At 45.8% G+C, this 16,608-nt stretch overlaps 3 protein-coding genes across 3 annotated transcripts; 2 read left to right on the forward strand and 1 right to left on the reverse strand.

The window, feature by feature from the left end:
- Positions 1-130: 130 nt before the first annotated feature.
- On the forward strand, positions 131-1,437 carry LOC6615610 (60S ribosomal protein L23). The gene is made up of 4 exons (XM_002039948.2): positions 131-154; positions 222-271; positions 388-599; positions 1,192-1,437. Exons 2-4 carry the CDS (start codon positions 259-261, stop codon positions 1,387-1,389), a joined length of 423 nt encoding a protein of 140 aa, XP_002039984.1. The 5' UTR covers positions 131-154; positions 222-258; the 3' UTR covers positions 1,390-1,437.
- LOC6615611 (inactivation-no-after-potential D protein) lies at positions 1,438-4,469 on the reverse strand. Its single transcript, XM_002039949.2, has 9 exons — positions 4,241-4,469; positions 3,340-3,917; positions 3,194-3,284; positions 2,779-3,134; positions 2,494-2,718; positions 2,323-2,434; positions 2,126-2,265; positions 1,770-2,066; positions 1,438-1,700 (listed from the first exon to the last, which is right to left on the reverse strand). Exons 1-9 carry the CDS (start codon positions 4,275-4,277, stop codon positions 1,509-1,511), a joined length of 2,028 nt encoding a protein of 675 aa, XP_002039985.1. The 5' UTR covers positions 4,278-4,469; the 3' UTR covers positions 1,438-1,508.
- Positions 4,470-13,704: 9,235 nt separating this feature from the next.
- On the forward strand, positions 13,705-16,337 carry LOC6615613 (fork head domain-containing protein FD3). The gene is made up of 2 exons (XM_002039951.2): positions 13,705-14,416; positions 14,778-16,337. Exons 1-2 carry the CDS (start codon positions 14,064-14,066, stop codon positions 15,793-15,795), a joined length of 1,371 nt encoding a protein of 456 aa, XP_002039987.1. The 5' UTR covers positions 13,705-14,063; the 3' UTR covers positions 15,796-16,337.
- Positions 16,338-16,608: the final 271 nt, after the last annotated feature.

The following is a 16,608-nucleotide window of genomic DNA, read 5'->3' on the forward strand; positions in this document are numbered from 1 at the left end:
TGAGTGCCTGCTAGGATTTTAGCATAGTTCAAAACCAATACGTGCTCATTCTTGGTTATATTTAGCTTATTTTTTCGATATTTTGCGGTATATTTCGACGATAGAGCGGCGGTCACACCGTATTTCCCTCCTTTTCGTTTTCGTTTCCGGCGAAGTAAGTAGAAGAAAATCTCCACGTTTTTTTAAATGCTAATAATTGAAACATCTCATTGGTAAACTAGCGACTAATCTTGGAATAACCAGTCCGCGAGCAGCAAAATGTCGAAGAGAGGTAAAAATCCGAACGAAGCGCGCCGCTAACGTGCGAAATGTGTCGCGCCGGATGTGGAAAGTGTCGAAGTTGTGATGCGCAAAACTAATAACCCTCTGTTTTTCGGTCTCAACCAGGACGTGGAGGTACCGCGGGAGGCAAATTCCGCATCTCCCTCGGTTTGCCCGTGGGCGCCGTGATGAACTGTGCCGACAACACCGGAGCCAAGAACCTGTACGTGATCGCCGTCCACGGAATCCGCGGTCGCCTCAACCGTCTGCCCGCCGCTGGCGTCGGCGACATGTTCGTGGCCACCGTGAAGAAGGGAAAGCCCGAGCTCAGGAAGAAGGTGAGTGTGGTGCCCAGTGCTCCGGATGAATCGGTCATGTGCCAAAAGTGCCCATGGGCTAGCAACCCGTCTAGCGAACACGTTTTTTCCACTTTGTTTGTGTGCGCTTTCCTGAATGAAATTCAACTTGTTTTTGTTTTAAAGAATCCAATTTGGAATTAGCTAGCTCTTATTACATTCAATTGCTTAAGCTTAATAATCGTATTTGGGCTACACTATTTGTCATTTATTTTACACTGGCAGTTTTAATATTTACCAATTATTGCAGAGTATTTTATTAAAAAGTAATACGATAGTATTGATAGATTTGTATTAGCTGTTATGAAGGCTTCTCCGTAGTTACTTCATCTGAACTTCCCCACATGTTTTGTGCCGGCTAAGATAGCTTATCGCGACCAACTTGCGTTTTTAAATATTTTTGTTTATTGATAAGGATTTGAAATTTTAGTGCAGTAGGTTCATAAAACGGTTTCACTATACTTCTCATAATTTACCCACCTATAACAACGCACTTTTGCATAACTAACCAATTCTGCAGGAGGTAGCACACTGCTGAGCAACTTTGCTAACCACTGTTTTCATTTGATTCCAGGTCATGCCTGCCGTGGTTATTCGGCAGCGTAAACCGTTCAGGAGGAGGGACGGGGTGTTTATATACTTTGAGGACAATGCCGGGGTAATAGTAAACAACAAGGGCGAAATGAAGGGCTCGGCCATCACTGGACCGGTGGCCAAGGAATGCGCCGATCTGTGGCCCCGTATTGCATCCAATGCAAGCTCTATAGCCTAAGGAGTTTCCTTTTCAATAAACCCATAACGGAAAACAGATTGTTTTGAATTCGAATTGTTGGATCTTTTATTGAATTGCTGCACTGCTTCGCTACCGGAGGAGGAGAATGAGGATCGTCTCTAGGCCTTGGGTGCCTCCGTCCGAAGAGTGGGCTTGGGTCGTGTCACTTCCATCGATACCTTGCCGTTGGCTCCCTTGAACAATGCATAGCACACCTGGAACGGAAGACCCTCCAAGGCATCGCCATTGAATTTGGTGATAATATCGCCGCGCTGCAGTTTGCTGTCAATCTCCGGGTATTGTCCTTGAATCTGCAGAGAAAGTTGTTATTCAGGGCTGTGCCTTCAACCACTGTATACCAGTGGTGCATATGGACTCACCAAGTCCGCTATGGTGCATCCAATTTCGTTGGGAGACAGCGACAGGCCCAGCTCCTTGCCCGCTTTTTTCATAAGGTCAACGTTAAACTTTTCCAGCTCCGGAGGATCAGCGCGGAAGACCGTTAGGGTGACCGCCTTCTCGTATGTGGTGTGGAATAGCTGATGGACCTTCAGTGTCGTCATGGATCCCACGTGGATTGGCGTACCATTTATATCGCAAATGTGGTCAAAGATCTTGAGGCGCTTGTCGGCTGCCACCTGTCCCTCCGGATACACGTGGGTGATTACACAGCCAGTCTGTCAGGGATTGTTAGTTAAGGCATTTGTCGCAGAAACAGAAAGTTCAGATAGCCCACCGTGACATGGTTGTTCTTGCCGCCGCAGACGATGACGCCCATTGGCTTCTTTTCCACCTTTAACTCAATGAGGATCTTTTTGTTCGGCTTGATCTCGGCTGTGGCGGGTTCCTGTGGCTTCTCCTCCTCTTTCTTGGCCTCTGTGGGTTAATGGGATGAAGGTGTCAGTTTTGACCTTGCTTGGGCGCAATACCTACCCTCCTTCTTTTTCTCCTCCGCCACCTTCTCGGCCTTTATCGCCTCCTCGCTCTTGAGAGTCAATAGAATCATGGTCACTACTCCCTCGGCACGTTTAAGCAGTCCAGTTGCCTGAAGTGGATATGATATGGTTATAAACTAAGTGGTTGGAGGGCTTCCTGACGACTCACATCATCGTAGTTGGATTCCAGTGTTACATCCTGATTAACGGCCAGCAGCATGTCGCCCACTTTCACGCCCGCCAACTCGGCATTGGAGCCCTCTCTCAGATCCGAGATGAAAATGCCACTGCCCACTTCAGCGTGCTTGCCATAGATGACCATGATGCCCAGGAAACCCTCCTTGCGCACCTGCACCGTGCGCGCCTTGGGAAACTGGTCAAAGATGAACTTAGTCTGGAATGGAAGGGAAATTTAATCGCAGGATCCATTCGAAGAGAAGTGAAGAGGACGTACCTCATCAGACGCGGTGGGGAACTTCTTAATGGGCTTGACGCACATGCCCTCATCGTTGGGCTTGCGTCGCGAGGTGATCATCACGAGCTTATCCCCATCCACGTTCTTGAACACGGCGGAGGCGTTCAAGTGGCAGCGATTCTTCAGCACATTGCCGTTGACCTCGACGATCTCGTCGCCCGGCTTGATGTCAACGCTGCCCAATGCTCCGTTGGGATCCACACCGGCCACAAAACAGGCCATCTTCTGGCGGTCCTTGTGGCCAGCGAGAGCGAGTCCCAGTGGCTTGCTGGCGTCCCTCTGGACCTCGATCCTGCGCAGATCCTTCATCATGTTGTACCGCTTGTTGATCTTAGCTGGGAATGGCATTCAGGTGCTGTGTGACTGAGATTTAATGGCTTTAATGGAGTCTTACCCATTGTGTAGCCAAATTCATCTTCCTGCTCCTTGTCGCGATCCTTCTCCTGCTTGTTCAGTTTGCAGTTACCGGCGGAGGCTCGATCAATCTAAGGGGCTTACAAGTTAGTAGAGCGATGGGTGGGTGACCTTGGGTTAACCCACCTCATAACCCGCCTCCGTGCGAATGCGACCGGTCATGTCTCGGGTGTCCTCGTCATCCTCGTCGGCGTAGTTACTATGCTTCTGACGCATCGAGGCCGTGAATGTGGTATTCCGCTTCTGCATCGATTGCTGCCGGTTCATACCAGCCATTCCCTGACCCTGACCCTGACCTTGCCCCATTCCCATTCCCTGCCCTCCGCTCGCATTGTTGGTGGTCTGCTCCTGGTTGAACTTGTTCTTGGCCTGCATGTAGCCATTGCTCCGCGGATCTGACTTGGCCTGCTGCTCATCGCTCTTGTCGAAGGTCTGAATCTCCAGCTCGATCTTGAAGTCCGCCTCCTTGATGAGATCAATGACCGCCTGTTCGGTGGAGTTGCGCACATCCTTTCCGTTGAGCGAGATGATCCGATCGCCAATCTTCAGGCGACCACACAGATGCGCCGGACTGTCGGGCACAATGCCCTTGATGAAGATGCCGGTGGTCTTGGTGTTAGGCGAATCCTTCACCTCGCCGCGCACTATGCAGATGCCGAAGGACTTCTTGCCCGTCTTGTCCAGGGTCACCATGTGAATGAGCTCTGGGAAAGGATTGTGCATTGAAAATTAAAAAATTAACAACGTATTGTTAAAATACGTGAACTAATAAATATTTATTGGGGTCCTTGTTTTGTTGGTATCTTTTCGCTAAATAATGTTCACCAATTATGTTCTTTTATATGTTTCTCACAGGATTCTTAAGAATCAATAAAGTCAATTGATTTGGCTTTTATTAAAACTTTGTTTTATTCGATTCATAAAATTTGGAACGAGTACTGAGTGACCTCTGGAAGGTCAAGTTCTTTCGGGATTAGCTGCAAATTTGATTAGCAGTTGGTCATGAAACCACTCAATGGACACTGACCACCCGCGGTGCCCTGTTTCCCCAGGAACTGAACCATCCTCGCTGGTTGAGATCGTCTGCTCCGTAATCCTAGCCAAAACTCGGGACTCACTGACCGGACATTAAGCGCACCGAATTAAGCTCAAATGTATTATCGAATATTTATTGTTATGGGTTTTCACTTAATTATTATTTGTGAATATTCCGCGTTGGCTGCGCCCGATTTGAGTCCATTGAAAAGTGCGCCTAAACTGATTTTACAATTAGCGGGCGAACATTCTTGCTAACTGACTTAGTGGCCATTCTATTTTGAGTATGATTTTCGTATCGATTACACTGGTCAGCAGGGTTGGACTTAGAATACCTCAAAGCGAACCAGATGCATGTAGTTGATATATAAGATCTCTTATTCAAGTGGATTTAATCTGTAATGCAGATAACTACATTTGGCTTAAAAAAGGTAATTTTCATTCTTAATAATGCATCAATAGAAGAAAATTTCGACTAATAATAATGAACATTTATCTTGAGATTACCCATAAAAATATTACTTTGCAGTACAGTGCTATCGATTTGGAGGAGGTTCCTCCACTGAATTGAGTAACTTTCACTGTCTGTTATGACACCACTCACAAAATACCCAGCTCCCTGAAGACGGCCATTATATGGGTTACCAACGCGGATGCGAAGGCTAAGGGAAAATGGATAGCCATGTGCCTTTATTGGCCCTATCAAGTTATTAATTTGTTGGTGCGATTTGGCCCGTGCTGAACTCAACACTCCGCCAGGAGAAGCCCACCAAGTGTTGACCAGCAATGCCCATCGATTTTATATTTTTCTTTCATTGCACTTACAACTGAATAACATATGTATCGCACACTTTTACCTGGGCGAGAGCTTCTATATCGGCACTGCAAATAACAAAAATTTTTGGGGTAAATTATTTAAAACATATATTATATGTTAATAAAATACGCACAATATACATAAGTATAAAGTGTAAATAAATATAAAATGTAAGCTTGATGCATATCAATATAGCTTATGAAATATGTACTATATATATTTCAGTATCAATAATGTAGCCCCCAAAACGATTTGAATGCGTTTGTAAGGATTGCTGGGGAACTTCTGAAGCAGACACAAGCGGTAATCAAATAAAACTTTCAAGATTTTTGTCTTTCGAGTGGCAAATAAAATTAATTTGTCTGCCGAGCTTAAGTTCATAATCAAGATTTGCATTTAATGCCTTTGTCGGGGGGAAAAGCGGATGGCTATGCAAACATTTCCATTTAATGGCCGAACGGAATGAAACGAAAGTGGGATGGCTAAGGCAGCTCCAAAGGAAAACTAGAGTAAACACATGCTCAAAGGAGCTGGGCGCAAAATGGGGCTTAAACTGGAAAATGGCCACCCAGCGGAGAGTGGGAGTGAGAGCGATGGGAGTGGAACGTCAACGACTGCGAAACGATGTTGGAAATTAATTTCATAATAAAAAAGCGTAAGGAAACCCATTTGATAAAACAATTTCCTTTTTGCCTCCCAACAGTCATGTTTTGTTAGTAAAGTAAATTCAAAAGAGAGCACAGCGAAAATATGGCAATGAGCTTAACGCTGCCGCCCCCTTTTCCACCTCTCCCCCCAGCCCCGCCCCGCCCTCTCCTCGTCCCTTGCAACCTTTGCCGCTGCCGACGTCGCTGCTCGCCAGACCTCGCGCTCCGATTGGCTCTCTGGCCGCAGGCCACGCCCCTGCAATGGCTGCTTTGTGCCGTGTCCTTTTCGGCTGTTCCGCTCTCTGTTTCTCTCCCTCTCGCTCTCTCTCTCTCTCTTTCTCTTTGTCCGCTCCTGCAGAAGTCGCGCTGCTGCGGCGCAGTCGGCGCATGGTTGTTGCGGGGATTTAGTTAACTGAAGTGATTTTCCACTGTTGGCTGTCACACAGGCAAACACACCCATACACATACACCCACTCATCCTTATGTAAGTGGCCACACGTGTCTGTGTGTGTGTGTGTGTGTGTGCAGGCGAATCCGTTGTTGACTTGTTCTCGTGTTGTACTTACATGCAGTTATATCAAATTGCTAATAATCGTTTAGCAGGCACTTCAGACTGCGTCCTGGAAATGAATAAAAATTACAGTTTTCTGCGCAAAAACACTTGAGGCAACGATTCGGATTTGGAATAATATGGAAATTGCACAGGAGCTGGGGAGCTGGGTAATAAGGAAAGCCACAAAACCACAACTGAAAATGGATTACCGGACTTTTCGGGGGGAAAACTCTTCCAACGGATAACGGAACTGTTGGTAACATTAATTAAAGGCTCTAATAGAAGCTGCCACGTCCTAATGGACGTTAGTTCTTTTACATACGCGTATATTAAATTTAATATTTTGCTGTCCCATAAATTGCCATAAATATATCAAAAAGCTTACAAGGAAACAGTATTTCGAAAAAATTGTATAAAATGATTCGTAATAAAATCTACAATTCTGATATGTTTGTTACAGAGATCCAAATTTGTGTAAACGCTTGTGTATGGCAACTTTTGAATTTTAATGCATACTTAATTTTATTAAACCTGTTAATTGTTGAGTAAAAGGGTATGTAATATTCCTTCCTCTATAAAGTATATATATTCTTCATTAGGCCCTCTAATCTAATCTAGCCATATCCGTCCGTTTGTCTGTCCGTCTGTCCAGGCTTCTATTTTGCATACGTTCTTATCCGTCGCATTTTCACTAGCTGAGCTGAGCGGGTATTTGATAGGCGATAGAGTTCTCTCTTCTTTTACCCTTGTATAAAAAGTATAATTAAAAGAAACTATTGTATAGATATCGGGACTTTATTCCTAAATATATAGTTACTATAAATTATGTATTAATATATAATTTTCCCTTAAATATACCAATCTATCAAAAATGTAATGGATGGTAATTCCTAGTTGCGTATCCCAAGTATCTGAGAACTAATAATCGGTATCGAGAGGCGCAACAGGCGTGCTCCTCCGGTTAAGATACACAAAACAAAAAGGGGGCCAGGAGAGGCAAACCAACTGAATATTCTCACGACATTTAAGGACATCTGCAAACAATTACGCCCGTACATGTGTATCCAGCTCGAGTTCGAACTCAGAGCACGGAACACCGTATTCCGAACTCCGAACTCCGAACTTCCAACTCGGCCGGAATGACGCACGGAATGCCCGCAGGGGCGGGGATTATAGATATTTGTGTTTACTACGGCTGTACATATAATGTCCTCATAACTTTTAGTACGTGAACGTGATAGAGCAAATAATGGTGCCCACATGACCGCCAGGACTGCAGGACACCGAACCACCACTTGCAGTTCCGGCGATCCGAGAACAGGGGAACGGGACTTACTGGATTACGCGCACCGCCCAACATTAAAACTCAATTTGAATGACAACGCGTAAGCAAATAATTGTCCTTTTGCGACCCGCCAGTGTCCTCGTTCTTCACTTGAAAGTTTGCTCTCCACACGGTAGTAAGTTATTCAAATATTGAGTTTTTCAACTCGCTCCAAGCGGGCGACCTGAACCCGAACCGAACCACCCTCCGATCTGATCCGCAAATGTGCGCAGGATTCTGAGTCCTTCGACCCCTCCTCCTGCTCCTGTTCCCGCTCCTCGCAACCTCGAAATCCCATTCGCTTCCCTTTGTTTGAGTTGGGCTCGGTTCACTCCTCTAAATACATCTGATTTGTTTACCATGGCCCGAGGCCGGCCGTAGATCTTAAGCTGCATGTAAATGCGTTAAATTAAATTTCAAACGCTTGTACTTCAGCTGAAGGACAATGACAATCAAATGGCTGAATGGCTGAAGCTGCGCTCTTATTGAGTGGGTAGTGGCTGACGATTTTGATTTAGTGCTCATCCGGCTGGCGACCTAATGCGATTATGGGAATACAGATTTGCCGCCTGCCTGTGGAGACAGGCCAAGAAGAAAGTGGAAAATGGAAACTCTTCCCAACATCTATTGCAAGGTATGACTAAAAATGATGAAGTGATATGGCAACGTCTATAAACTAAGTAATCCTTCTCTATGACACCTTATTATCAGTAAAAGATAAAACATATAAGATTGCTCAAGTTGAAGTTGAACTTAGGAGATATGTAGGCCGAATAGCCTCGGTTTTGGGTAAACAAATCGAACTTTCCCAGCTGCTGCTCCTTGGCAAGGAGATTGCATATTCAATATTGTTGATTCTGGACACTGATATTCCGCACGTGTTCGCACTTCGCGGTCCGTGGGCCACGTGTTAACTTGATTGTGATGTCCTCATCAGAGCAGGCAAATATTTGTTGTTCGCATTTTATTTGCAGCGCAAATTGGTAATATCTACGGGACTCCATTCCGGGTGTCCATATCCATATCCGGGCATTGTGCCCTGTATTTTCTTCTCATTTGTCGCCATGTCGCCCACATGGCTTTGATCTAACAAATTGATTTACACTAACGATTGTTTAATGAAATTCCACAAGCGGCACTCCGCACCTCCTCATTCCACCCCTGCGAGCTGTGTCCTGGTGGGAAGTGTAAATTACCCGACACCCGGATCCATTGAGGACTCATCCACGTGCCACACGTGCCCCCGAAAACAACCGAGCAGCCGTGTCTTGCACCATCCTTCAGTTTTCCACTTGCAACTTTTCACCATTTGATACTTTTCGGATTGATTTGGTTTCGCTCAAGAGTCGCTCGGTGTGATTTGTTATCCCTTTTGCGGATGTTTGTCATGGTTACGGATGAGCAACTAATAAAGATTTCCAGCATCCAGGACTTATTGAAAACGGTGCGAAGGAGATGGGGTTTTTCCCCTGCGCACTGTAACTATTATAATAGATATTTACAAAAAGAAGTATCTTTGAAAGAGGAGCCACCTAAAAAACACCTTACTTCATATTTTAAAACTACATATTTTCAAAGCAAAAAAAAACCGCAGCAGATGTTTTAGTTTCCACGCCGATTTCATTTGGCCTACATGGGGTCCTAGGCTCAATCATCCCAAGCAATTTGTGCAAATCCCTTCTCATTTTGACTTCATAATCCTCGCAACCAAAACAAATAGACGATTATCTTTCACGGCTTGTGCGTGACCAGGATGAAAGGGGGAAAGGCTTCTGAATGGTTATTACCAACTGTCCAAATTGCTGGAGATTGCTGCCACGCCCCAACAGTTAAGAGAGCAAAAGCCAAAGTGGGAAACCAATCCCATATTCAGAGAGTTTGGCTTTCGTGGCATACGGACAAGTGACAATCATCCCACTTAATTGAATTCTGCGCTGCATAATAAATCAACTTAATGCGATCCAAGTACCCAGTCGAGTTCCTCGCGGATGCGAAGCCATTCAAAATGGAGAGCAGGGAAATCCTTTGGCTGCGGTTATAGGTGGCTCGAGCAGATCCAGCGGAAAATAAACAACAATAACACACGATGCCCACTTTTCCACCCGCCCAGTAATTTCCGCACTTGTGCTGACACATTGAAAGGGCTTTGGGTTTTATTTATGAATTGAGAAATTGACGTCCTCTGCCGAGCGGAGTGGAGTGGAGTGGACTGGGTTCCCGAGGAGGCTTAGGCACACGGTGCTCGATTTTTATTGCCGCCAAACAAGAGGCTTAGGCACAGGCATCACCACCACTACCACCGCCACCACCACCATCATCATCGTCATCATCATCCACATCAAATGAACAAAACTGAATGAAATGAGCCACGAAACATTGGTGTGTGGCACTTGCTGTTTGTCCCAACCCTCCGGTACAAAAAAACCGGGATAAATCGAGCGTGAAATATTCCAGCTCGTCCGCAGGATTGCGATCCGGGTGCGGGGCAGCGAGGATGGTTAAATCGAATCCATTGTTGTGCTTGCCACTTGTTGGCAGGTTGGAGAACGGAGATCCCGAAACAGAATTTGCGGCTGCAGTTGTGCAATTTGCTCGCTGCCTGCTGTGATTTTTCCCATTGTCCTGGGCAATCCTGGGGTGGCTTGCCCGCTGATTCTCGACGTCCTTGTCCATCAAATTGAGCGTCACTCAAGTATTCAAGTGCCTGTATGTGTATCTCCCACGACCAGAGCCCAGCCTGACTTGTTTTCTGCGCCTCAGATACTTCAAAGATTTAATAATCACATAAGAAGTGAAGCTATTAAACCTGCCATCCCTCGCCGTCTCCGAACTTCTTACGCGGCCTCAATTGTTTGCCTTTGCGATCCAGCAGGTGCCACCGACCCTCAGGAGCCGTCCACCGATGCAGGATGCGACAGGATGCGCCATCTCAAGCGCAAATTAGTGGGGATCCCCTTCGTCAGATGTACACTTGCCGAAGGACATAACCACTTTCTTAAATTAGGAATTATTGGAAATGTCATACAGGTGCTGAAATATATACTAATTTCGATATATACAGATAATGCATTATAATATTAATAAACGAAATAAAAATAATAATTAATAATTTGCCATTTTGATTTACTTGAATATCAAATAAGGCATATTAGATCTCTTACAACCTCTTTTTGTTCCCAGTGCAGAATGAAGGCGGACCATCTCGATGGTGGCTAGCAACTGTGTCCTTTGTTTGAGCCGAAAGTGGCGATTGTCCTTGCCGAATCCTTGCAGTCAAAGCAATTCAAGTGTCAAATCTTTTATTTGCCTTTTGCAGATTTCGCAATAAAAATTTGTATTGTCAAAGTCTGGGCTCAGCCAAGCCAGAGAGAGACCAATCCCGAATCGGTATCCGCAGTCCTTCCCCCTCCTGCCCACCGAGCGCTCCGTTTCATCCGCTTGGCATATCCTTTGCCGGCTTGCTTGTGTGCAATAAATTTGCTGACAAAAGAGGGATTATTGCTGGATCATGCCGCTGTTGCTGCAGCGCGGGATGAGGACGAAGGATATTCATGTAGATATATATAGCCCGGAGATGGAGCTGACGGTGAGGCTGAGCAGGATGTGCTCCTGGTGGCTGGTTCCTGTCAGCGTGCATTCCTCGGCGTTATTGTTTGGCCATAAGTTAATTGTTCCCCTGCAAAAGCTTTAATGCACTGCATCCTTACGCTCAACTGGCCGCCCGAGTCCTTCGTCCTTCGTCCGGACTCCTGCCGTGCTAAGGCGGCGATTAACCGTAGTCTGACAGGGAACATGGATACGGCTGTGACCACGGATTGGCCCGGGATAGTGGCTGCAGGAGGCGGGGTCGGATGTGCCTTGTTGGAATCGTTTAATTGCCATGGAAACTATTGAGCAGGCGGATAAGTAATGAAAAGTGGATTGAAAGAGCAAATATTTTCGATATACTAGAAGCAACTCGCGGGGGATAAAGTGGGCTAAAGTTTTTGAGGAGCACTGTGTGCTATAGATAGATTATCCTCTATGCATGGTGAGCTATATTGTTGTTAACCATTCTACCGATACAGTTACACATATCTGCTACCAATTGTTGTTACTAGAGTGTATACATGCAATAAAGACTCAAATATTTGAAATAAATATTCCTTTTCAATTAGCATTTTCCAGTAATTGGGTAGGTTTTTGCTTGATTTACCTGTTTATAAAGTTCCGAAACATTTTAAGCGTGAGCTTCGAAAAACTTGATTACATTTTGTGTCCGACCAATTTCATTTGGCTGCAATGAAATGTTCTGTTTGCTCATAAAAAGACAAGGAAAAGCCTCAATAAATTTTCCGCCTCGAAATTGTGGAGCAGGCAGAGCGGAAAAGACCCCATGTAAGTATATACACCCTTCTATTTATGCCCCCTGATAATACCAACACTACTAAGCGGGATAAAGATACATACCGATGGCCGATGCCACGCCCCTAAAAATCTAGCCAAAAAATCATTGATTCGTAAGTGTAACAATGGGTAAAAGTGGGGGGGGGGGAATTGGGAAATGGGGATTTGGGGGTGGCAAAGCTAAAATAGAATAACAAAAACGATGCCAAGAGTGAAAGAAGCGACATCAATATTGTCCTGAATGCGAAGATGGCGGCCCTTATTGTATTTGTGTCTGTTTCCATGCATCTGTGTGTGTGCCTGTGTGTGAGTGAGTGTTTGGCTGTGTGTGGGTAACTTCCGCAAAACTGGAAAACTAATTTGAACAAAGTACAACAAATAAAAGTGACTACTGAATGTTTAATTTGAAAAGGGAAGGCTCCAAACACTGAATGCCGAACAACAACAATGGCTACAACAACAATGTCTAACAACTGGAGAACAAAAACAGCGAAAATGAAAAAGAGAAATAGTACAAAACTCACTTGGATACAAGTACAAATGCAGCAAACACATGTACGTCCAGCCCCCTCCCCACCACCCACTCTACTGCTCTCTCTCTCACTCTAGTAGCCCCCAATGCGCTCAGAGGATGTTGGCGAAAATGGCGCTTTCAATTCCCTCTCACTTCCACACCCAAATAAAATATACGGAAAGAAACCCAATATTCTCTATATAATACGTACTGTATTGTTGTAACTTTATATTTTATTTCGGTATTTTCTTGCATTGCTAAAATGACATAACTGCTCATTGAATTTTTAGATTTTAAGATGTATTAATCATGTACAATTATATATTTAACTTAATCGTTCTTCGAAAAACCCAATAAAAGGTATCCAATGAAAATAAATACCATTATAGTAATCTCACTGTAAAGAAACTTAACTTAAGTATGATTTGTGGAATTTGGAATTTTAATCAAACACATAACATATTAGATTCTATGCCTTTTTTCTTTCTGTGCATAGGAGCAGAGGGCTGGGAATGAGATTGCGAGCCCGAGAGAAACCAAGAAACGTCGACATACGGTTAGAAAAACATTCGCACATAAAAATGCCAACATTTGAAGCATAACATTTGGGGCAGAGGAGCAGAGTGGTGGTGGCAAGGCGAGGGGGCCGCAGGGGAAAAGGACGCGCCTCCATGTGGCTGACATAATGAAACATTATTAAGAGCCACGACGTCAAAGCGGCAAAGGTATCTAAATTTGCGCAAAATGTTTATCCCCCCGCACCACCGCGTGCGTTGGCTTCTGTAGTCGCTGCCAATTTGCCGCCGCTTGGAGAGAGGAAAACACAAATATCGCATTTACAGCCAGGGCTCTCCACCATTTTGTAAGGACTCGCAGCGAGTGGGAGAGGGATGGCACGAGCGAGTTCGCATAGATTGGTTCGCAGGATATCAACCCATCCCCCGCTAGAAAGAGAGGTCAGGCCGGGCTCTCTTGCTCTCTCTCCCACTGCTGCGATGCTGTCGGGACGCAGCCAGGATGCTGCCAGGATGCCGTCAGGATGCTCTGCCCGCGCCGACGGCGACGTCGGCAGTAGAATCACAGTTATTCGAGATACGAAAACACAGCAACGGCGACACAAAAGCTCAGGGAAACGTCAGCGGCAGCGGCAATGGCAGCGGTTTTTCATAAATAAATGTTTGAGTTATGTAGAAAAACATTTTGGGCGAGAAGATTTTCGTTTTCGTTGCGATTCAGTTAACATTTGGCCAGCGGATTCCGCCTTCAACGGACACGACGACGGACTAGGCGCTAGCCAACTTTCCACACCACTGCTGGCCATATGTACAGTTTACTCTGGCAGCTAAACCGGAAACGACGGTGACAGCGAACGGTTAACGGAAGCGGAAACAAAAAAGAAAATATCAAATTCCAAGTTGAATCGAAAAGCATATGCAAATGCCAAGTGAAGCAAGTAAAACGGCAAAACGAACACAGTTCCTGAGCAAAATAGTTAAATAACAGTGTTGCGTCCTCTAAATTAAGTGAGTTCGATTCGCGGACTCAAATAGACTACAGTGTATACCCGCTAAGACATGCACACCAGCACGGATCCCATGCACACTCTGCACGACAGCGTCTCCCTCTCGCCGCCGCTCATCAAAAGTTCCAGAGGCGGCTCCTCCGGCGGCAACGGTATCGGATGCAGTGCCTCCTCGCGGGCTGCCGCCGCAGATGCCATGTCTATGGGCTGCGACGACAGCGACATCGAGCCGTCGTCCATGGGCGGAAGTGGTGCCGCCGGCGGCAACGGAGACGGCTCGGGATCCTCGGGTGGTCCCCTGGTAAAGCCGCCATACTCCTACATAGCCCTAATCACTATGGCCATTCTCCAGTCGCCGCACAAGAAGCTCACGCTCAGCGGGATCTGCGATTTCATCATGTCGCGGTAAGTGTTTCTATTAGGCTTCAATATGTTACCAGAAAGTTAATATTCTTGAATGGAGATTTAATAGTTAGACTTTTTACAAGTTAAAAAAAGTTATGTAAGCATCAGAAAAAAAGGAGCATGAAATGAGTAGTTTGTAAAGACGATTGTAGTATTCTGATTTAATTTAAAATTTAAATTTAAATTGAAAACATAGAAAAGAAGAGACATTCAGTGCTTTTACCAAATTTCAAATAATAGAAATTATAAAATGTTATATTTTATTAAGTGATTGCAATATAAGTGATCTAAACAAACTTACAAATTCTTCAAAAAAACTCCTCGAAAAATAATGTTAATTTACTTTGCAATTTACTTGTAGCTTTCCATACTACAAGGACAAATTCCCCGCCTGGCAGAACTCCATCCGGCACAATCTCAGCCTGAACGACTGCTTCATAAAGGTGCCCCGCGAACCGGGAAATCCCGGAAAGGGCAACTTCTGGACGCTGGACCCGCTGGCTGAGGACATGTTCGACAACGGCAGTTTCCTGCGCCGGCGGAAGCGCTACAAACGGGCTCCCACCATGCAACGCTTTTCATTTCCGGCGGTCTTTGGCACGCTGTCTCCATTTTGGATCCGCAAGCCTGTGCCCCTCGTGCCAGTGCACTTTAATGTGCCCAACTTCAATGGGAGCAGGGACTTCGACGTGGTTCACAATCCGGCGGATGTCTTTGACTCAGCGCTGCGAGCGGACAAGAAGTTCAACTTCTTTGCGAATGCCGAGGCATCCTTCTACCAGGGAAGTCAGTCGGGGGACAAGTTCGACCGGCTGCCCTTCATGAATCGTGCTCGAGGAGCGGATGCCCAGGATGCACTACCCCACAGCAGTGGCTCCGGAGGAGGAGTAGGCGGGGGATCCGAGAGCAGTCGTGGCTCCAAGTACAAAAGCCCCTACGCCTTTGATGTGGCGACTGTGGCCAGTGCTGCGGGCATTCCCGGCCACAGGGATTACGCAGAACGACTGTCCGCCGGCGGTGGTTACATGGATCTCAATGTGTATAACGACGATGCGGACACAGAGGCCGATGCGGAAGCCGAGGGAGATGACGACTCCTGCGAGGACAAGATCGACGTGGAGAGCGGCAATGAGCAGGAGGACTCACATATCTCGGACTCGGTGGACAGCGCCTGTACAAATCGCCTGGACGCGCCGCCGGATGCGCTGATCTTTGAGGCTTCTGCGGAGGCGTCCGACTCCAGTCCAAGGAGACGCTTCGATAGCGAGCCCCTGGTCCTGCGGACCAGCAAACAGAGCAGCGCCAAGGATTTCCGCATCGAGACGCTGATTGGCCATCACCTGCATCGCGGTGGCAGCCAGGAGGAGGCCAGCGACTAGGCGGGATTCCCACTCGCGTTAACCAATTGGCTTGTGTACAGTCCATTGAACGGTGATTTCAGTTTCGATCTAAGCACGTTTTAACACTCCACTAACAACACCACCAGCACCCCCCAGGAATCCAATCCGAGCAGCAAGTAGTGATCAGTAGATGTATCCGTAGGATGTAGGAGCCAGCACACGAGTGCTCGAAGTCAACGCTATTGTTGCCAGTCCACTTACGTACTATACATATATCTGCGCGTAATATCTATGTAAATCTGAAGCATCGCACGTCTATAGCATACTTTTAACGCGAATTCTTGGAGTCTGGACTCGGGATTCCAGGTTCTAGACCTATATCTACCATGCAAGTACTAATCATGTGTATGTGTGTGCGTGTGCGTGTAACTGTAACACATCCAAGCAAGAGGAACACTATTAACTATAAATTAGAATAAGAATTTTGCTGATGTTATTGAAAATTGAATAAACAACAACATAATAATAGTTTACACGTATAAGGCATACATGTTTGACTGGTAGGTACGGAAATACGTGTTAACTAAATATTAATTTTTAATCCTATTGATACCTGTAATATTGTATTATTTTTATAATTATAATAGAGGAGTGTTAATGTAGATGTGGCCACTCGCTTCCTTGTAATAATATCCTTAAAGGGAACCCTTTTTGACTTTTTGTTACCTTTTGTTTTCAATAAAACACCCCGAGTTATTTGAATTTACCGCCCAGCAAACCTGTCCAGGTGTGGCACCCCTGCCTGGAAATCAGTTCAGCTTTAGCGCCTGCGCAGTGACCATCGCTCAGCTG

This window comes from Drosophila sechellia, chromosome 2R (assembly GCF_004382195.2).
Source record: "Drosophila sechellia strain sech25 chromosome 2R, ASM438219v1, whole genome shotgun sequence".
Classification (NCBI taxonomy): Eukaryota; Metazoa; Arthropoda; class Insecta; order Diptera; family Drosophilidae; genus Drosophila; species Drosophila sechellia.